Source organism: Chrysemys picta, chromosome 16 (assembly GCF_011386835.1).
Source record: "Chrysemys picta bellii isolate R12L10 chromosome 16, ASM1138683v2, whole genome shotgun sequence".
In the NCBI taxonomy this organism is placed as follows: Eukaryota; Metazoa; Chordata; order Testudines; family Emydidae; genus Chrysemys; species Chrysemys picta.
This window is the reverse complement of record NC_088806.1, coordinates 31,294,587-31,311,629: the sequence shown is the minus strand read 5'-3', so window position 1 is coordinate 31,311,629 and position 17,043 is coordinate 31,294,587. Positions and strand designations below refer to the sequence as shown.

General features: G+C 56.5%; 1 protein-coding gene across 1 annotated transcript in view; it reads left to right on the top strand.

Moving 5' to 3' along the window:
- The window catches only part of FXYD6 (FXYD domain containing ion transport regulator 6), a 60,989-nt gene that overhangs the window by 26,587 nt on the left and 17,359 nt on the right, over positions 1-17,043 (top strand). Inside the window, 5 exon segments of the mRNA XM_065569157.1 lie at positions 8,508-8,570; positions 11,828-11,866; positions 12,039-12,113; positions 12,778-12,814; positions 13,930-13,976. Coding sequence (XP_065425229.1) covers positions 8,508-8,570; positions 11,828-11,866; positions 12,039-12,113; positions 12,778-12,814; positions 13,930-13,976 — 261 coding nt within the window.

The following is a 17,043-nucleotide window of genomic DNA, read 5'->3' as shown; positions in this document are numbered from 1 at the left end:
ACCAGGGTGAGTGCCTTGCGTCCTAGGAAACCGAGAGAAAGTTTCGCACGGACCCTTTGCCGAGCTTCATCCTTTCTGAGCTCTTTGCAACGAGCTCAGCGACTTCCCCATGGAAATCCTCTTAGTGGCAACTTGAAGAGAGAAATTCATGGTAATGTCTTACGAGGCTTGGGAGGACTTTTAGTGGCTTCAGCCTGCCAGGCACCAGGGCCCGGGTGTGTTTGTTGTCTTTCCAGAAAGACACTGTCCAGGGACATGGATTCTAAAGGCCTATGTGGTGGCTACTTTTCCCCCCTTGCTGTTGTGTTTGGTTGGTGTGTGGATTTTGGGTTTAACACTCACCCACTGCAAAATTCAGCTGGCAGAGACTGATGTGGAAAGGACTGTGCCCTCTAATGATATTTTGTTTATACCTCTGCACCAGTCAGCACCTGAAATTAACAAAGAGGAAGTGTGGTGGCTAGTTTGTAGCCCCTACAGAAACGTTTGGTGTGAGCCTTCGGCAGCAGTTCTCTAACAAACCCTGACCCCAGCGCTGCAGGTGCACCCCCCGTAGTGACGTTCCCCACAGCTAGGTGCTGTGTACCATGGAGAGTTAATTCTAAAGCTCACAACCAAGAGCAGTGTTAAAACAAAACTCATGCAAATGTAAAGGTGCCAGACTGACGTCCCTGGAGACCAGCACCCTCTGTTTATCCATAGGGCAGGCGCTGTGCAGGGCCTGGTCACACAGTCCTGGAGATGTGACTCCTGGGAGGAGAGCAGAGTTCGGTCCCTGGGGCCCGTTCATTCCCTGGCCGAGACTGACAACCAGGGGCCCAAGCAACGGTGCTTTTAGTGGTGTGGGCACTTGCTGAAGTGAAACCCACCACGCGCGTGTCATGCAGGCCTCCTGCACCCGTCAGACCTGCCAGCATCGCTGGCCTGGCCTGGATTTGGTATCCCCCCTGAGTTCAATGGCTGGGAGGCTCATTTCTCGCATGCGCCAACCAGCACTTATTGGGTTTCATCTGCTAGCAAAGGCAGCCATGTTGCTTGTCAAAGCGGGTGGCTGGGGAAACCGTGGCCGCCAAGTGAGAACAGGCAAGGTCAGGAGTAGAGAGGGCTCTGCAGACAGCGGGGAGTGAGTAGCGACCGTGGGAAAGAGGCATAGTCTGATGGGAGAGTGCGTGTCCCTGTGACAGCCTGTAGGGTTGTTCTTTCGATTGTGCATCACAGTCCGAGCAAGTGGTTTCTCCCCACTCCCTCAGTTCTACCCCTCCATGGAACAGTCGTCAGTAGACTGCAGGAGTCGGGTTCTGACCCTTCAGAGGAGACATGGCTGCTTTTTGGAGCCATTTGATTACGGGTGAGGGTCCCTGGCTAGTAGCGAGGCTCCCCCCTCTGGATGAGCAGAAGAGCAGTACATTGGTATCACTCCGGAGCACTTGTGACTGTCAGCCAGCAGCAAAGCGGATAAACAAGCAGACGGACCCGAGAGAGAGAGAGAGAGCTGCAGGCAGGCTGCAGTGTCAAAGCAAACTCTTTTCCTGAGCCTTCGAGCTCATCCTCCCTGGATGGAGCCTCCCTCTGCAAAGCGTCAGAGCCAGGTCCCTCTGGCAGGAGGCATCTGTGTGTGCGCGGTTCAGGCGTCCGCTGCCCCAGGAAAGGGGACAGCCACGTCTCCTCCCCAGATGAAAGCAGTGGAGAGGGCCTCCTGCCATTCCCCATGTGCTCAGTGAAAGTTAACAGGCAACATGAGCATCTCTGGGCACTGCAAAGTGCTCCATTTAAATCCACCCGCCTCAGAGCGGCGATTGTCGAGTGTTGCTTCTCCCGTGTGGCAGCGTGCTAGCAGTGGGTGTGGATAAGCTAGTTCACGGCTCTCAGCCGGATTAATCCCCCTCTTCCAAACCAATCCAATAAACAGCAGCTCAGGGGTGTGGAATCTCAAACCCAGCTGAGGTGCTCGTCCCACCGGATGGCTTTTTGGGGCTCTCTGTGCAGTGAGTTGGGGGGCTCATATGTTCCCCAAATGTCTGCATCCGGTGCAAAGAAGGGAATTTGCTACAGTCCCCATCTAAGCACAGCTGATCTCAGCTGCAGGGCAAACTGGTTTTCCATAGTTACAGATCAGTTATTCGTTTGGGCACATTGAAACTGACAGTGACTTCGCTGTGCTTTGAGACAGGCTGTGCGGTAGGGAACTTAGGCTCTGATGTGTACTTCCTCCTTTTCCTTTTTGGGATTGATCTACAGTGAGAAACTTTTGCGGCAGCCTCCTGTGCAGTGAGCCATGGAGACACCGCAGGGTCATCTAGGCTGGCTGGTGGCACAATCCACAGCTGGAGAAGGGCCATTTCATCTTGGGAAGCAGTGACATCCAATGAGATTAGCATAGGAACTAGGCAGACCCCAATCTCTAGCGTGGTGTGTCCAGTGTGATCTTGGGAGATTTGGGATAGGCTGCCTGGGATGTGTTAGCTGGTGAAACACCCTGGTGGAACTGGATGTGAAAGCCCGACCCTGTCTGGTTTCCCAACATTCCTGGGGTGGAGGTGAGGGGTAAGCGTCTCTCAGGGACGGAGAGTTTACATTTCCCTCCCAATCCAGGGGAACCCACTGCAGAGTCGGGTCTGTTTCGCTGTGCCATTCTCCGCAGCCTTGCCCAGCCTCTCCCAGTCCAGCCTGGAGCCCGGCAGCCGTTAGCGGGGTGCAGTTCTGTGCAGGCGCTGTTTTGCCTGCCAGTAAATTGCAGACTGACAACAGCAGCTGTAACTCCCTAGTAGGAGTACCTTGAGCCTGGGATGAAGAATCCCCAGGGAGGTCTTTGAACTAGGAGCTGACAGGGACCTAGGGAGGTGGTGGAATCTCCTTCCTTAGAGGTTTTTAAGGTCAGGCTTGACAAAGCCCTGGCTGGGATGATTTAGTTGGGGTTGGTCCTGCTTTGAGCAGGGGGTTGGACTAGATACCTCCTGAGGTCCCTTCCAACCCTGAGATTCTAGGATTCTTGCTGCCATGGTGCCAGCAGCAAGTCCCCTAGTCTAGCAGCTCAGAGAAGCTATTACAGCTCCCCCTAGCGTGCCTGGGACTGGACTCAGGGATCCTCCAGCTAAATGCAGACAGCGGCTTTCCAGACAAACCAAACACGACAGGGCTGCCGGTCCTTGCTGCGGCCAGCCCTGGAGCAGCCCGTGTCATTGTCCTGCTGCGACAGTCATGAAGGCAATTGCCTGTGGTGGCTTTAATGAGAGCCTCACCGCAGAGGCTGAAACAAACCCCAGAGCACCTGGCCTGTGCCCTTGATCCCAGGGGGGCTCTCCAGGTTTGTCTGAAGCCTTGTTGGTGGAGCTGGTAGATTGTTTCTGTCAGAATGTTTTGTCAATGGAAAGTGGCTTTTTCAACCAAATGGGAATGTGAATGAAAAACATCCATTATTGTGCTGAAAAATCAGGGGGAGGAGGGGGGGAATCAAAGCTTGCTCCCCCTGCCCCCCTCCACATACGTACACAAGAAAATTTCAAAGAAAAACTTGTTGATAATTTCAGAAGGAAAAGATCCTTTCCCGGCCAGCTCTGCTCCATGGATTCAAGGCTAGAAGGGACCGCGGTGACCATCTAGTCTGACATCCTGCACAGCACAAGCCAGAGAAACCCCTCCTGTGATTCCTGCATTCTGCCCAGAGTTCTGGCTGAGCCAGACCATCTCCCGTACAGAGAGACATCAAATCCTGAGTTCCCAACTCCAGGGGGTAGAGAATCCGCCACGTCCCTTGGCAGCCTGTTCCCCGGCCGTTCAGACTGTCTCTGCAGTTGTCCCCAAGGGCTGGGTGGGTCTGTGCAGCTGGCACTGTAGCTGTGATTCTGCCAGAGACGCAGGAGCCAGCAGGGCTCTCGCTCCTGTAACCATGTTGCTCTTGCTCGGCCGACAGGAGGAGAAGGCGGCCGTGATAAATCAGCGATGCTGGGGGAGCAGAGACAGGCTGGCCCCAGGGGCCGTGGCTCTGGCTCTGGCTCACTTTCCTGGTTGCTGCTGCACTCCCAGCAGTTGAGTTTATTGTATCTCTGCTTGTTATTTCTATCAAAGGGCTTTTCAGTTCACCTGCAGGCAAGAGCCCAGGTGAGGGCAGCAGTGGTCATTTATCTTCCTAGTTAGAGCCTGGAAGTGGGACTCCAATTCCTGGGTTTGCCGGACGAGCTGTGTGACCTCAGGCTGGTCCCGCTTTGCTGAGTGGGGCCGGTCTCCCCAGGCTCTGATGCTGGAGTGAGTCAGTCCTGTGCAGTGCTTGGATAAGCACGGCCTGTTGCGTTACTATTGGTTTGCAGGGCGGGCACCAACAGAGGCTAAGGGGCTGCCAGCCAAGCGGTGACCTTGCTGGGCTTTCCCAGGGCTGGGGAGGTGGGATGCTGACATTCAAAACTGATTAGCATGTTGGGGCGCGCAGGGCTGGCTCCGTCGCTCCCAAGCCCAGGACAGGGCAGCACCATCTTCGGGAACGGGCAGCGGTTACTATTGGGGCGCGCGGGGCCGGCTCCGTCGCTCCCGAGCCCAGGACAGGGCGGCGGTTGCTATTGGGGTGTGCGGGGCCGGCTCAGTCGCTCCCGAGCCCAGGACAGGGCGGCGGTTGCTATTGGGGCGTGCGGGGCCGGCTCCGTCGCTCCCAGGACAGGGCGGCGGTTGCTATTGGGGCGTGCGGGGCCGGCTCCATCGCTCCCAGGACAGGGCAGCGGTTACTATTGGGGCGCGCGGGGCCGGCTCCATCGCTCCCAGGACAGGGCAGCGGTTACTATTGGGGCGCGCGGGGCCCGCTCCGTCGCTCCCAGGACAGGGCAGCGGTTACTATTGGGGCGCGCGGGGCCGGCTCCATCGCTCCCAGGACAGGGCAGCGGTTACTATTGGGGCGCGTGGGGCCGGCTCCATCGCTCCCAGGACAGGGCAGCGGTTACTATTGGGGTGTGCGGGGCCGGCTCCGTCGCTCCCGAGCCCAGGACAGGGCGGCGGTTGCTATTGGGGCGTGCGGGGCCGGCTCCGTCGCTCCCAGGACAGGGCGGCGGTTGCTATTGGGGCGTGCGGGGCTGGCTCCGTCGCTCCCAGGACAGGGCAGTGGTTGCTATTGGGGTGTGCGGGGCCGGCTCCGTCGCTCCCGAGCCCAGGACAGGGCAGCGGTTGCTATTGGGGCGCGCGGGGCCCGCTCCGTCGCTCCCAGGACAGGGCGGCGGTTGCTATTGGGGCGTGCGGGGCCGGCTCCGTCGCTCCCAGGACAGGGCAGTGGTTGCTATTGGGGTGTGCGGGGCCGGCTCCGTCGCTCCCGAGCCCAGGACAGGGCGGCGGTTGCTATTGGGGCGTGCGGGGCCGGCTCCGTCGCTCCCAGGACAGGGCAGTGGTTGCTATTGGGGCGCGCGGGGCCGGCTCCGTCGCTCCCAGGACAGGGCGGCGGTTGCTATTGGGGCGTGCGGGGCTGGCTCCGTCGCTCCCAGGACAGGGCAGTGGTTGCTATTGGGGTGTGCGGGGCCGGCTCCGTCGCTCCCGAGCCCAGGACAGGGCGGCGGTTGCTATTGGGGCATGCGGGGCCGGCTCCATCGCTCCCGAGCCCAGGACAGGGCGGCGGTTGCTATTGGGGCGCGCAGGGCTGGCTCCGTCGCTCCCGAGCCCAGGACAGGGCGGCGGTTGCTATTTGGGTGTGCGGGGCCGGCTCCGTCGCTCCCGAGCCCAGGACAGGGCGGCGGTTGCTATTGGGGCGTGCGGGGCTGGCTCCGTCGCTCCCAGGACAGGGCAGTGGTTGCTATTGGGGTGTGCGGGGCCGGCTCCGTCGCTCCCGAGCCCAGGACAGGGCGGCGGTTGCTATTGGGGCGCGCAGGGCTGGCTCTGTCGCTCCCAGGACAGGGCGGCGGTTGCTATTGGGGCGCGCGGGGCCGGCTCCGTCGCTCCCAGGACAGGGCAGTGGTTACTATTGGGGCATGCGGGGCCAGCTCCGTCGCTCCCGAGTCCAGGACAGGGCAGCGGTTACTATTGGGGCGCGCGGGGCCGGCTCTGTCGCTCCCGAGCCCGGGACAGGGCGGCGGTTGCTATTTGGGTGTGCGGGGCCGGCTCCGTCGCTCCCGAGCCCAGGACAGGGCGGCGGTTGCTATTGGGGCGCGCAGGGCTGGCTCTGTCGCTCCCAGGACAGGGCGGCGGTTGCTATTGGGGCGCGCGGGGCCGGCTCCGTCGCTCCCAGGACAGGGCAGTGGTTACTATTGGGGCATGCGGGGCCGGCTCCGTCGCTCCCGAGCCCAGGACAGGGCAGCGGTTACTATTGGGGCGCGCGGGGCCGGCTCTGTCGCTCCCGAGCCCGGGACAGGGCGGCGGTTGCTATTTGGGTGTGCGGGGCCGGCTCCGTCGCTCCCGAGCCCAGGACAGGGCGGCGGTTGCTATTGGGGCGCGCAGGGCTGGCTCTGTCGCTCCCAGGACAGGGCGGCGGTTGCTATTGGGGCGTGCGGGGCCGGCTCCGTCGCTCCCAGGTCAGGGCAGTGGTTACTATTGGGGCGTGCGGGGCCGGGTCCGTCGCTCCCGAGCCCAGGACAGGGCAGCGGTTACTATTGGGGCGCGCGGGGCCGGCTCTGTCGCTCCCAGGACAGGGCGGCGGTTACTATTGGGGTGTGCGGGGCCGGCTCTGTCGCTCCCGAGCCCAGGACAGGGCAGCGGTTGCTATTGGGGCGTGCGGGGCCGGCTCCGTCGCTCCCGAGCCCAGGACAGGGCGGCGGTTGCTATTGGGGCGTGCGGGGCCGGCTCTGTCGCTCCCGAGCCCAGGACAGGGCGGCGGTTGCTATTGGGGCGTGCGGGGCCGGCTCCGTCGCTCCCAGGACAGGGCGGCGGTTGCTATTGGGGCGTGCGGGGCCGGCTCCGTCGCTCCCAGGACAGGGCGGCGGTTGCTATTGGGGTGTGCGGGGCCGGCTCCGTCGCTCCCAGGACAGGGCGGCGGTTGCTATTGGGGCATGCGGGGCCGGCTCCGTCGCTCCCAGGACAGGGCAGCGGTTGCTATTGGGGCGTGCGGGGCCGGCTCCGTCGCTCCCGAGCCCAGGACAGGGCGGCAGTTGCTATTGGGGCGTGCGGGGCCGGCTCTGTCGCTCCCGAGCCCAGGACAGGGCGGCGGTTGCTATTGGGGCGTGCGGGGCCGGCTCCGTCGCTCCCAGGACAGGGCAGCGGTTGCTATTGGGGTGTGCGGGGCCGGCTCCGTCGCTCCCGAGCCCAGGACAGGGCAGCGCTGTCTGTGGGAACGGGCAGCAGTTACTATGCTAATGGGGCACATTAAAACATGCTCTGGCAATGAGCGCAGCTCTGACCTTGGCAGCCATGGTGAGAGCAGAGGTGGGAGCCAGCAAGGCCCCCAGGGAGTGATGTGACCTTGGAGCAGCAATGGCCCTCACAACCTGTTAAACCTCCCCCCCCCCCGACCTGCGGCAGGCTGCTCACGCCGCTTAATGCAGCCAAGCCAGGAACACAGCCAAGGTGCCAAGGCCCCAGGGACCTTAGCCGGGCTGAGCCCCACAGCCATAGGGCTCGGGGTGGAGGTGCCTCTGCAGAGCAGGCCCCCCTGCCCGTTTGTAGCTAGTCTGTGCAGGCCGGAGTCTAGCTCACTGCCGAAGTAGAAACTGGCTACAGTGCATGCAGAAAAGGGTGCGGAGCCCGGTAACCGGGGGTGGGGGAGGGCTCAGGCTGGGTGTAATGGGGTCTTGTGTTTGATGATGTACAGCATGAGGGCAACAACTTTCCTCCATCGGTCCCTGGTGCCTGCTGCCCCAGCCCTGATCCTCCAAGGGGACCGTGCTCTGGCCACCATGCGTCCCAGCTGGGAGTCCATCTGAGTGCGGCTCCTTCAGCTCCCCCCTAAGGGGTATTGGAAGCCAAAGTCCCCTCCCTCCCATGCCCAAACGGGCTCCCAGCTCCTGCCAGTCTGGAGAACAAGGGGCCAAGTACCAGGCGTGGCTCCAGGTTACTCACCCACCAGGCCCAACACTTACACCTTTAACAGACGCGTGATGCCGGCCTTCCGGTTCTTTGGGAAAGCTGATGGTGCCCCGCAGCCGGCCTGCAGGGAGTGTAACGCTGCAGCTGGGCTTTAAAAGAGGTTGAATAATTCTATGAGGTAAACGATTAGTAGTTGAGGGTAATTAGTTGTCAGGCTTCAGGGTGCAAGCTGGTTCCCTGCAGGGGTCAGGAAGGAATAGTTCCTCCACACAGACAGGATTGCACAGTTAGCCTGGTGCACTGCCTTCCCTGTGCAGCATCAAGCGCGGGCTGCTGCTGGAGCCAGGATATGGTGCTCGATGGGCTGAACTAAAGGGGAACCCAAGCGGTGGGGTTGGATTCTGGTTTTGAACTTCTCTGAAGTTCCAGAGCTGTTGGATTCAGTGTCCTGGTCCAGGCTTCCCTACTGTCTGATCTGCTGGAGTGAATCGGACGCACCCAAGGCATCCCCCTTGCTCCTTCCCCCGCTCCATGGCTTTGCTGCCTAGTGCGAAGAGTAACCCCTGTCCTCCTCTCTGTTCTAGTGGCCATGGAAACAGCGCTGATCTTTCTGTGCTCTCTGCTGGTGCCTGTGGTCGTGGCAGATGGTAGGTATCAAGCCTCGCACACCTTGCACTCTGAAGGGGGAAGGGGTACAGCCAATGGGCCTGTGGGACCCAGGCAGATAAAGCAGAGTTATGTATCCAGATCGGGGGCTGGCCTGCGTACCGCCTGGGCTTGGAGCTGGCACAACTGATGGGTGGAGGAAGCATCAGGACTTTTAAATAGCCTTTTCTTGCTGGGAAAATATAACTCACAGCAAACAAACATCAGGGGAGCTGCTAGGTGAGGGCACTGGTCCAGCTTCGGGGACATCTGCTTGGGTAGCCCTACACAGTCTGATTTGGGAACATGGGGCCATAAGCTCGGGTAACTCAGTCTCTGAGAAAAGCACCTAACAGGAGGCCATGAGAACCTGTCCGTATCCACCCTGCTTCACCCTACAGCTTCCTCAACCTTCTGCCTGCACCCACTCACGCTGCCTTGCATGTGAGCAATTGGCCTCAGGGCGTCTGACTGTGGCCACATCCACACTGGGAGCTTGGGGTGTACTTCCCCAGCTCGCTCGCAGCAGCTCGATGAGAACTAGCACCAATACAGAGTCGTGTGACGGTCCCCATGGTAGCATGGGCAGTGGCAAGCCACACGGGGTACAAACACTCCTGACAATGGTGAGTATCCACTTGGCACAGCTAAGCCATGCCGCCACCTCCCTGCCCCCCTTTCTTGCCAAAGAAGGGCTGCTTGAGAGGGGATGGCCCATTCGCTTTGCTGACACCTGGCTGTGGTGTCCGATTTCCCTTTGTCTTTGAGAAACTGGTTTAGCCCCTCCCCAGACTTATCTGGGAAACCGCTTCAGTCATGGGTTTAGCTTATGTTCATGGCTTCACACATGACATTGCTCCATACGTTTTGCCATGATATTACCGATCAGCAAGTTATGCATTTTCAAATGATCCCTCAGAAGGCATGCCTTGTACACCGATTATTACAGTGTGTCTAGGGTGTGAATACAGGTGCATTCTGTCACACCTCCCCCCAGAGAAAGCTACATCAGGGGACCCGCTGGCTGACCTAGAGGCAACAGGTCGGGGCCCTCTCTCCTGGACAGCGCATCTGCCACCATGTTTTCTTTTCCCTTGATATGCACAGTTTCCGTATCAAATTCATAGTGTAAGATCCAACGCAGAAGCTTGGAGTTGGAGGCTTTAGGTTTGTGCAGCCAGATGAATGGAGAATGATCTGTTAATACCCTGAACTCTCTTTGACAAGATAGGGCTGTAACTGCTTTACTGCCCACACAATGGCATAACATTCTTTCTCTATGACAGAATAATTTTGTGCAGTGGGTGTCAATTTCTTGCTTAAGAAAGCAATGGGGTGTTTTTCATTCTTCCCAGACTGCCTTAATACAGCCCCTAAACCAGTGTCTGATGCATCCTTGCACAGTTCAAACATGTTGTCAAAATCTGGGCTAGCTAAACCAGGCTTTTCAGACAAGATTTTTCTTTACCGTATCAAACTACTCTTGACATGCCTTTGTGCATACAGCTTCATTAGGCTTTGTCTTTTCACATGGATTTGTCATTGCAGACATGAGGTCACGGAACCCACACACAAACCTTCTGTCACAGCTTATAACACCAGACCTATGAAAGATTGGACCTGCTTCTTTGTTTGGGGCACAGGCCCATTCGCTATGGCTTCAACTTTGAAGGGCTCTGGGGATATTTGATCTCCCCTACCCAGTGTCCCAAATAAGGAATTCTGGCAGGTCAAGTTTTACACCTAGAGGCTTCTCCAATTAGGTGTGTTTTGTGATCAGCCCAAGTGTTGCTAAACACTGCTGTACCATCAACACAGGCTCTTGCAAAGTCCTGCAAACTGTTTAACACTTGGTTGACCAGCCTCCGAAAGGTGGCTCCTGCATTAATTAACCCAAATGCTAATGTTGTGAATCCATAGAGACCCATATCAGTGATGAAAGCAGATTTTTTTTCTGTGCATCCTCATCTAAAGGAATCTGCCAGTTTCTGTTAACCAAATCAAAAGAGCTGAGATATTTAGCTTTGCTTAAGATACCCACCATATCCTCAATTCTATGCATAGGATAAGCACCTGGTATTGTGACAGCACTGAGTTTTCTGTAATCGGCGCAAAACCTTACAGTGTTGTCTTTTGTAGGGCCCAAGACCACAGGTGATGCCAAGAACTATCAGACTCTTTAATTACTCCCAGGTATAACGTGCTCTGTGTTTCTGCTCTTGCACCTTGCCACGGGCCCTGCAGGGTCTGCTTTGGTCCTTCGGTGACGATTTTGTGGGTGAGCAAGTGTGCCTTCCCTGGCTTGCTAGAAAACACTTCTTTGTGCTTTTGCAACACAGACAACACCTCTGCCTTTTCAGCTGGTGTTAACGCATTGCAGATATCATTGCTTTCCAGAGACCAAGTCAGTTTGGCATTCAGCCATCAAATCAATGAGGTGGTGTGTGCCTCAGTTTCCCCTTCTGCACAGCAGATCATGTTTACACATGGCTTCCCATCTGGGATAGGCTGTAAGTCTGTTTACATGCACCAGCTGTGGGACAGAATTCCCAGGAGGCTTTTTCCCACGGTCTGTATCTTCATTCACTTCTGTCACCTCAAAAGGTCCTGCCCAATTTTTTTGCATTTTGTATTTTTTTGCTGGGCTTAGGACTAACACCCAGTCTCCTATTTCAAAAGAGTGTTTCCAAGTATGTTTCTCGTACCCTGCCGTTTGTCTGGCCTGACCATCAGTGAGGTTAGACCCATCGTGTCCTTTAACTCTTTTTCTGAACCTTTGCACGTATTCAGCTACTGGCTCTCCTTCTGCCGCCATGTCCCCTTCCCAGGCGTCTGTGATGAGATCTAGGGGTCCCCTCACGTTCCTTCTCTATAGGCGATCACAAGAGGAGAACCCAGTTGATTCTTGGGGTACCTCCTGTAAGCAAACAGCAAATATAGTAGCAACTCATCCCAATCTTGGACCCTCTTATTCACATACATTCCCAGCCTAGATTTTAGGGTCCCGCCTGGACACATGGAGACAAGTCTCTCGCCTTACACTTAGCTTGTAGCTGTCCAGGGCAGGGACCAAATCCTTGTATGTTTGTCTAGCACCCTGCACAATGGGGCCCTAATCCCTGATGGAGAGTACTCAGCACTACAATAACACAAGTGGTAATTCAAGGCAAGTTAAGCCTCGCATGCCCAGAGGGATTTGGCACAGTGCTTGTAATCACAATGCTCATACTCACAAACTTTTTGTCTGTTTTGTTTCCAGCAGCCAATCAAGAGAAGGAAAAAGATCCTTTCAACTATGGTGAGCATCAGAGTCCTTAGTGGTATGCATATGGATCAGTGTGCACAGTATATACCCTCGTAGTACTAAAAGAAGTGTTTGTGTGTGTGTGTGTGTGTGTGACTTGACCACGTTTGTCTGAACACTGCAGCCCACTTGGAAATGAAAACTTCCCTTGCCTTTTCCCCCCTAGATTACCAGAGTTTGAGGATCGGCGGTTTGGTGTTCGCCGTGGTCTTGTTTTCTGTTGGAATTCTCCTTATACTCAGTAAGTTGGCGAGGGCTGAGTCAGCGGCCCAGTGAGATAGCAGAAAGAACCTCCTGGCTAAGAACTGGCTGCCCAGGGACGGACCTAGGATCTCAGGACTGTGCTCCAGTGGCTAGTCTATGCCATCTCCCCGAGCTGGAAATAGCCCTGCCAGCTGCAGTATAGACGGATCTTCGTGTAAATGGGAAAATCAACGCACTTTGAGGGCCACGTTTCTGCTGAAGGGCCCTTGTACCCCTCTCAAAGCACTGCCGGGCCTACACTCTTCCCCTGTCCCCCCTCCCCTTCCCCAGTGGGATTCTGCACACTCAGACGCCTCAGCGTTTATTTTGAGTGCTATTTCAGACTGCGCAGGAGGTGACTTTCTAACCTGTGGCGTGGCTGTGTCCTTTCCCGCACACGAAAGAGCTCTGCGGCGTCCCCCTGCCCTGTCATTCATCGCTGCTGCGTGAGATGCTGTAACACTTCTGGGAATCCCGCAGATCCATAGCGTCCCTGTAAACGCAGCACTGCGAACCGTGGACCCACTGCCAGGGGCCTCGGAAGCTCCGGGGTAGTGAAGTTCTTGGGGAAGCACCGCTGGTGCACTGGGGGTGAATGGCTACAACCTATTCCAAAGGGAGGGTTTCTCTCATACGCTCACGATATTTTCTTACTCTTCCAGGCCGGAGGTGCAGATGCAGCTTCAACCAAAAGCCCAGGTACGCGTGCGAGTGGTGGTTAGCTGGTAGACGCTTTCTGCCTGGAATTGGAACCCTCTTTAGAGTCCTGACCCATAAATAAATCCGTAGATACATAGCCGCCGGGACAACATTCCCGCTAAATAAGGATCCCCACTCTGTGCTGCTTCCACAGCCAAAGAGCGTGCCACGAGGTTCCTTGAGTAGCAAGGGCAGGATGTCTGCTTGGGGAGGTTACCCCAGTGGGGGCACAGCTGTCTGGGGTGCACTTCCCAAGGGCCAGGACTCAGGATATTAGCCAAGCAGGAGAGTCCTAGTGCAGTCACCAGCCTCGTCTGCCTGGGGGACACTTTTCCTTGCATGTTCTGATGGCTGTTCTCCTAGGGAACCTGCCAATTCAGGTTGTAGGCCCCTGTGATAGCACATCCGGGAGCCCGGCACGCAGTCCCCTGGCCCCACCAGCCAGCGCATTGCAGGGTGGTGCAGTGGTGTGCCGGGGGCTCGATGGGAGCCTGCTTTATTTCATATAGGGCCCTGCAAAGCCCAGAGGGGCTGGTGCAAACTTAGGCTAATCAAGAGAGCCAGCCACTGTACAACGGATCCTCTTCTCCCCACACCTCCCTCCAACAGACTGAGAGCATCTCCTCCCCAGTGCTCTGAGAGCTCACAGCCGCCCCTGACTGCTGCTCTGTAGCCCCCATAGCTCCGTGTTGCTGTGGCTCCCACCCATGCCAGCTCCCGCCCTGGGTTATGGATGAGAATCCATGTTTCTTCACTGGAGTGCGTTTGGGTCATGAGACCGAGGGCCTAATCTGAACAGGCATTGAGCATGCATAGCCCTCCTGGTCTCTGTGCTCAGCCCCTCCCAGCATCAGGCACTCCGTTAGCAATGTCCAAGCTCCGGCTCTGTGCACTGGCAAGGGGGTAGCGCCTCGCAGTTCTCACTGTGCATCTCTTGTTGCAGAGCCCCTGGGGATGAGGAGGCTCAGGTGGAGAACTTGATTGCCTCAAACGGTAAGGACCATGTTCTCTTGCTGCACGCACGTTGTGTTTTACTGAAAGATGGCATGGAGCTGGGCAGGCGGCTGAGGCCGCTTGGTTGAGCTTTTAAAGACGTTTTGCCATTTTCTTTGCAGCAACAGGGGCACAAAAAGCAGAGAACTGAACTAGAGCCATCAGGTGAGTCACACCCAGCTTTTCGTATGTGCTGCTTCTCCGTGCCGGGCGGGGTTAATGGCAGCCGCGCCTGGGGCTGAGGTCAGAGCCTCGCTAGATGTTAGCAGGGATAGTGTGGGGCAGGGGTGCGGTTTGTACAGAGCAGGGAGCACAGGACTCCAGCACAGATCGGGGGGTTACATGTTACTCAGTTCTGCTACAGTATCGGGTCCATTCCAGGATCCAGCCCCTGAGGCCTGTACTCAAACAAAGTCCCAGAGCGGCGCCTGCGGAAAAACCCGAGGGCCCGATTCTGGTCTCCCGTGCATGTGTGTGAATCCACCGAAGGTGAGACTGATGGGCGTGAGAGCCGAACAGGGTCTGACATGGCGCTCAGGATCCGGCCCTGGGGCTGGGATGCAGGCGTCCTGTTGTCACTCAGATCCGGTCTGCGGCGGAAGGGGGAGGTGGAAGGGAGGTGCACAGGCAGCCTCCCAAAGGGCTGGTTTGCAGCAGTGTGATTTGTGAACGATAAAGCCACGCACGTGCAATCTCTCCGGAGCACAGCAACACGTCGGATTGTCTGTGTAACCTGCCGTGGCTCTCCCCACCTCTGCGCTGCCCGGGCAGGACTGACACTTTACATTCCTCAAGCCGGAGCTCCCTGGTGTTCATGTCTCTGTCCCTTCCTGACCTTCATCCTCAACACCATGCAAGTCATAAGGCCACTGGGTACAGGGGGGCTAGCTGGTGGGTTTCCCTTCTCTAGGAGCTCTACTTTACTGATGCTCCTCCTACTTTAGAGGCATTGTCTTTCTGGAGACTTTGGGTGTTCACTGTACGCTCTGCATGCGGCTTGGTGGATCAGTTACACTGCAGGTGGTGCTTTGCTACCAGGGAAAGGTGCTTTGTGCCTCTGGTAAACTGGGTGCTTAGAATTAATGGCTCCAGGGGCCATGATGTTAAGATCTGTGGCCCTTCTGCTGGGGCTGTTTATTTGGACGTTGAGTTCTAGTTGGCTAAGTTGGGATGGAACCTCAAATACCAGGATGGGTCTTGTGGGCTCTCTTAAGACATTACAAACCCTGCAAAACCAGGCACTTATCCCGGTAACTTGACTTACATTTCCTTGCTTCCCCCTGCTGGTGTCCTGCTGCGCATGCTGCTCCGTCCATATTTCCTAGTGGTTCTATGCAGAGCTGGGTGAATTTGCGAAGCACAATTTATCGGATTCATTTCCCCTCTTTCTCTGCTCAGGGACTCCCCGCTCCCAGATGGAGTTTTCCTTGAATGTTTTTGTTGCAGTGATGTTTTCTTAAAGTGATGGGTAGATTGCGAACCCCTGTCTGAGAGTGTTCACTCTCCTGCTCTGTTGGGTAGTGGGAACGGGTCGGGCAGGTCAATGCCATTGTGCCTGTTCTCGGATTGCATAAGTGCAGATGTGAAAATGTGGCACCAAAATACAGGATTTTTAAAAAAGAAAAATGTAAATTTGGGTCCCAGAAGTGTCTGCTGGAGCGAACAAGCATGTGCTCTAGTTAATCTTTGCCAGACAAAGCAAGTGCAATCTGCAATGCTTGGCTTTTTCTTAGTGTCTCCTCTGCTTTCTTCCCTGATGAGGGGTTGAGTAGCAGGAGCCAGACTGACTCAGTGTCCTCCCTTCTCACAGATCAGAGACCTGAGGACAGACACTTGGACCACAAATGCAAGCGACCTGCAAGAAAGCGAGAATGACAGCAACAGGTCCTCCTAAGGAGACGCAAAGAAGCTGTGTCTGTGTTACCCTCTGTACTTTAATACTGGTTCTCTATATAACAACCTAACTAAACTCCACGCGCGGTACTGTCTGCCTACAGTAATGTGTAATGTTCATGTATAACGACCATCGCCATTAAGGCTAGCTGTTGACGATGTTGTATTAGTAAGTTTCTCTTCATTTTTCTAGTGCTGTTGAGTGGTGCGTGGCTGTGTGAGAATGACAGGATGTGCTCCCCGTGGCACTTTGCTCGGCACCATATTGGGGGCGTGGTTCTTTGTCCTTTCTGTGGGGAAGGGGAAGTTTTTGGGTGGCTGCCTCTCAGACCTGGGAGCATGGATCATACGCCACACTGCAAACTAAGGAAGGGATTGTCCCACCTGAGTCCTGGGACGAGTGGAGTCCTGCTCTTTAGTGTTTGTAAAGCACCGTGTGCATTGATGGTGCGCTGTAGATAGCTAATAACAATAGTGTTTATTGGATCTCTTGACTCCGAAAGCAAGAGCCTGGTGGTGCATGGAGCCGAGTCTGCTTCGTGCTCCGATCCGGGCACAGCACTCGGGTTTTAGCCACCCAGAACCCTAGGGATTTAAATGGTTGGCCAGCATGCTGCCTCTGGCTCTGCCCCCAAACATCAGCGGTTGGAGGCGCCCAGAGGAATCAGCCACTGTAGGGAGGAGCTTTTCCTTGTGTGGCTCTTGCACTGGGGCTGGGAGGGGGGTGTTATTTTCACATCTGGGCTGATTGTGTTTTATTCTCTTGGTGGGGCAGGAAATCTGTTAGAACAGGAGATGGGTCCAAACCAACCCCCGGCTCCAGACTCTGCGTGTTTGATGAGGGGAGGGCGGATCTGAATCTGAAGTCACATCCAGATTTCTAAGCTGGCCAAACCCCGAGCCCAGGCCCAGACTCCCTCCTGGGCTTTGGGGAGTTTGAAATCTGAATCCTGGCTCCCGGCTCAGGATCTGCTGAACTGGGGGCAGCGCAGCACCTGCAGCTCTAGTGAGAAACCCACGGCCAGTGGCACCGGTTCAGCCAGAGCTCAGCTAACGCCTCGTCCCAGTTGTGGCAGCCAGCCCCTGCAGCTCGTGCTTGTGCTGTGGATGGCTGGTGTGTGCGTGTGTGCAACACAAACGTTGCACGCTCAAAGCATTGCAAGCAGCAGGTTCTTATGATACAGTGTTTTTTTTTAGTTTTAGATGGGGCTTCGGGGATCACTTCAGTTTTGTTTTGGTGAAATTGAATCTGCAGATAAAATACAACACAGTACAGCTGGAAGAGACCCTTGGGGAGCAGATCGCAGTTGCATTTTGCAGTATCAGCCATAACCATCATGCGC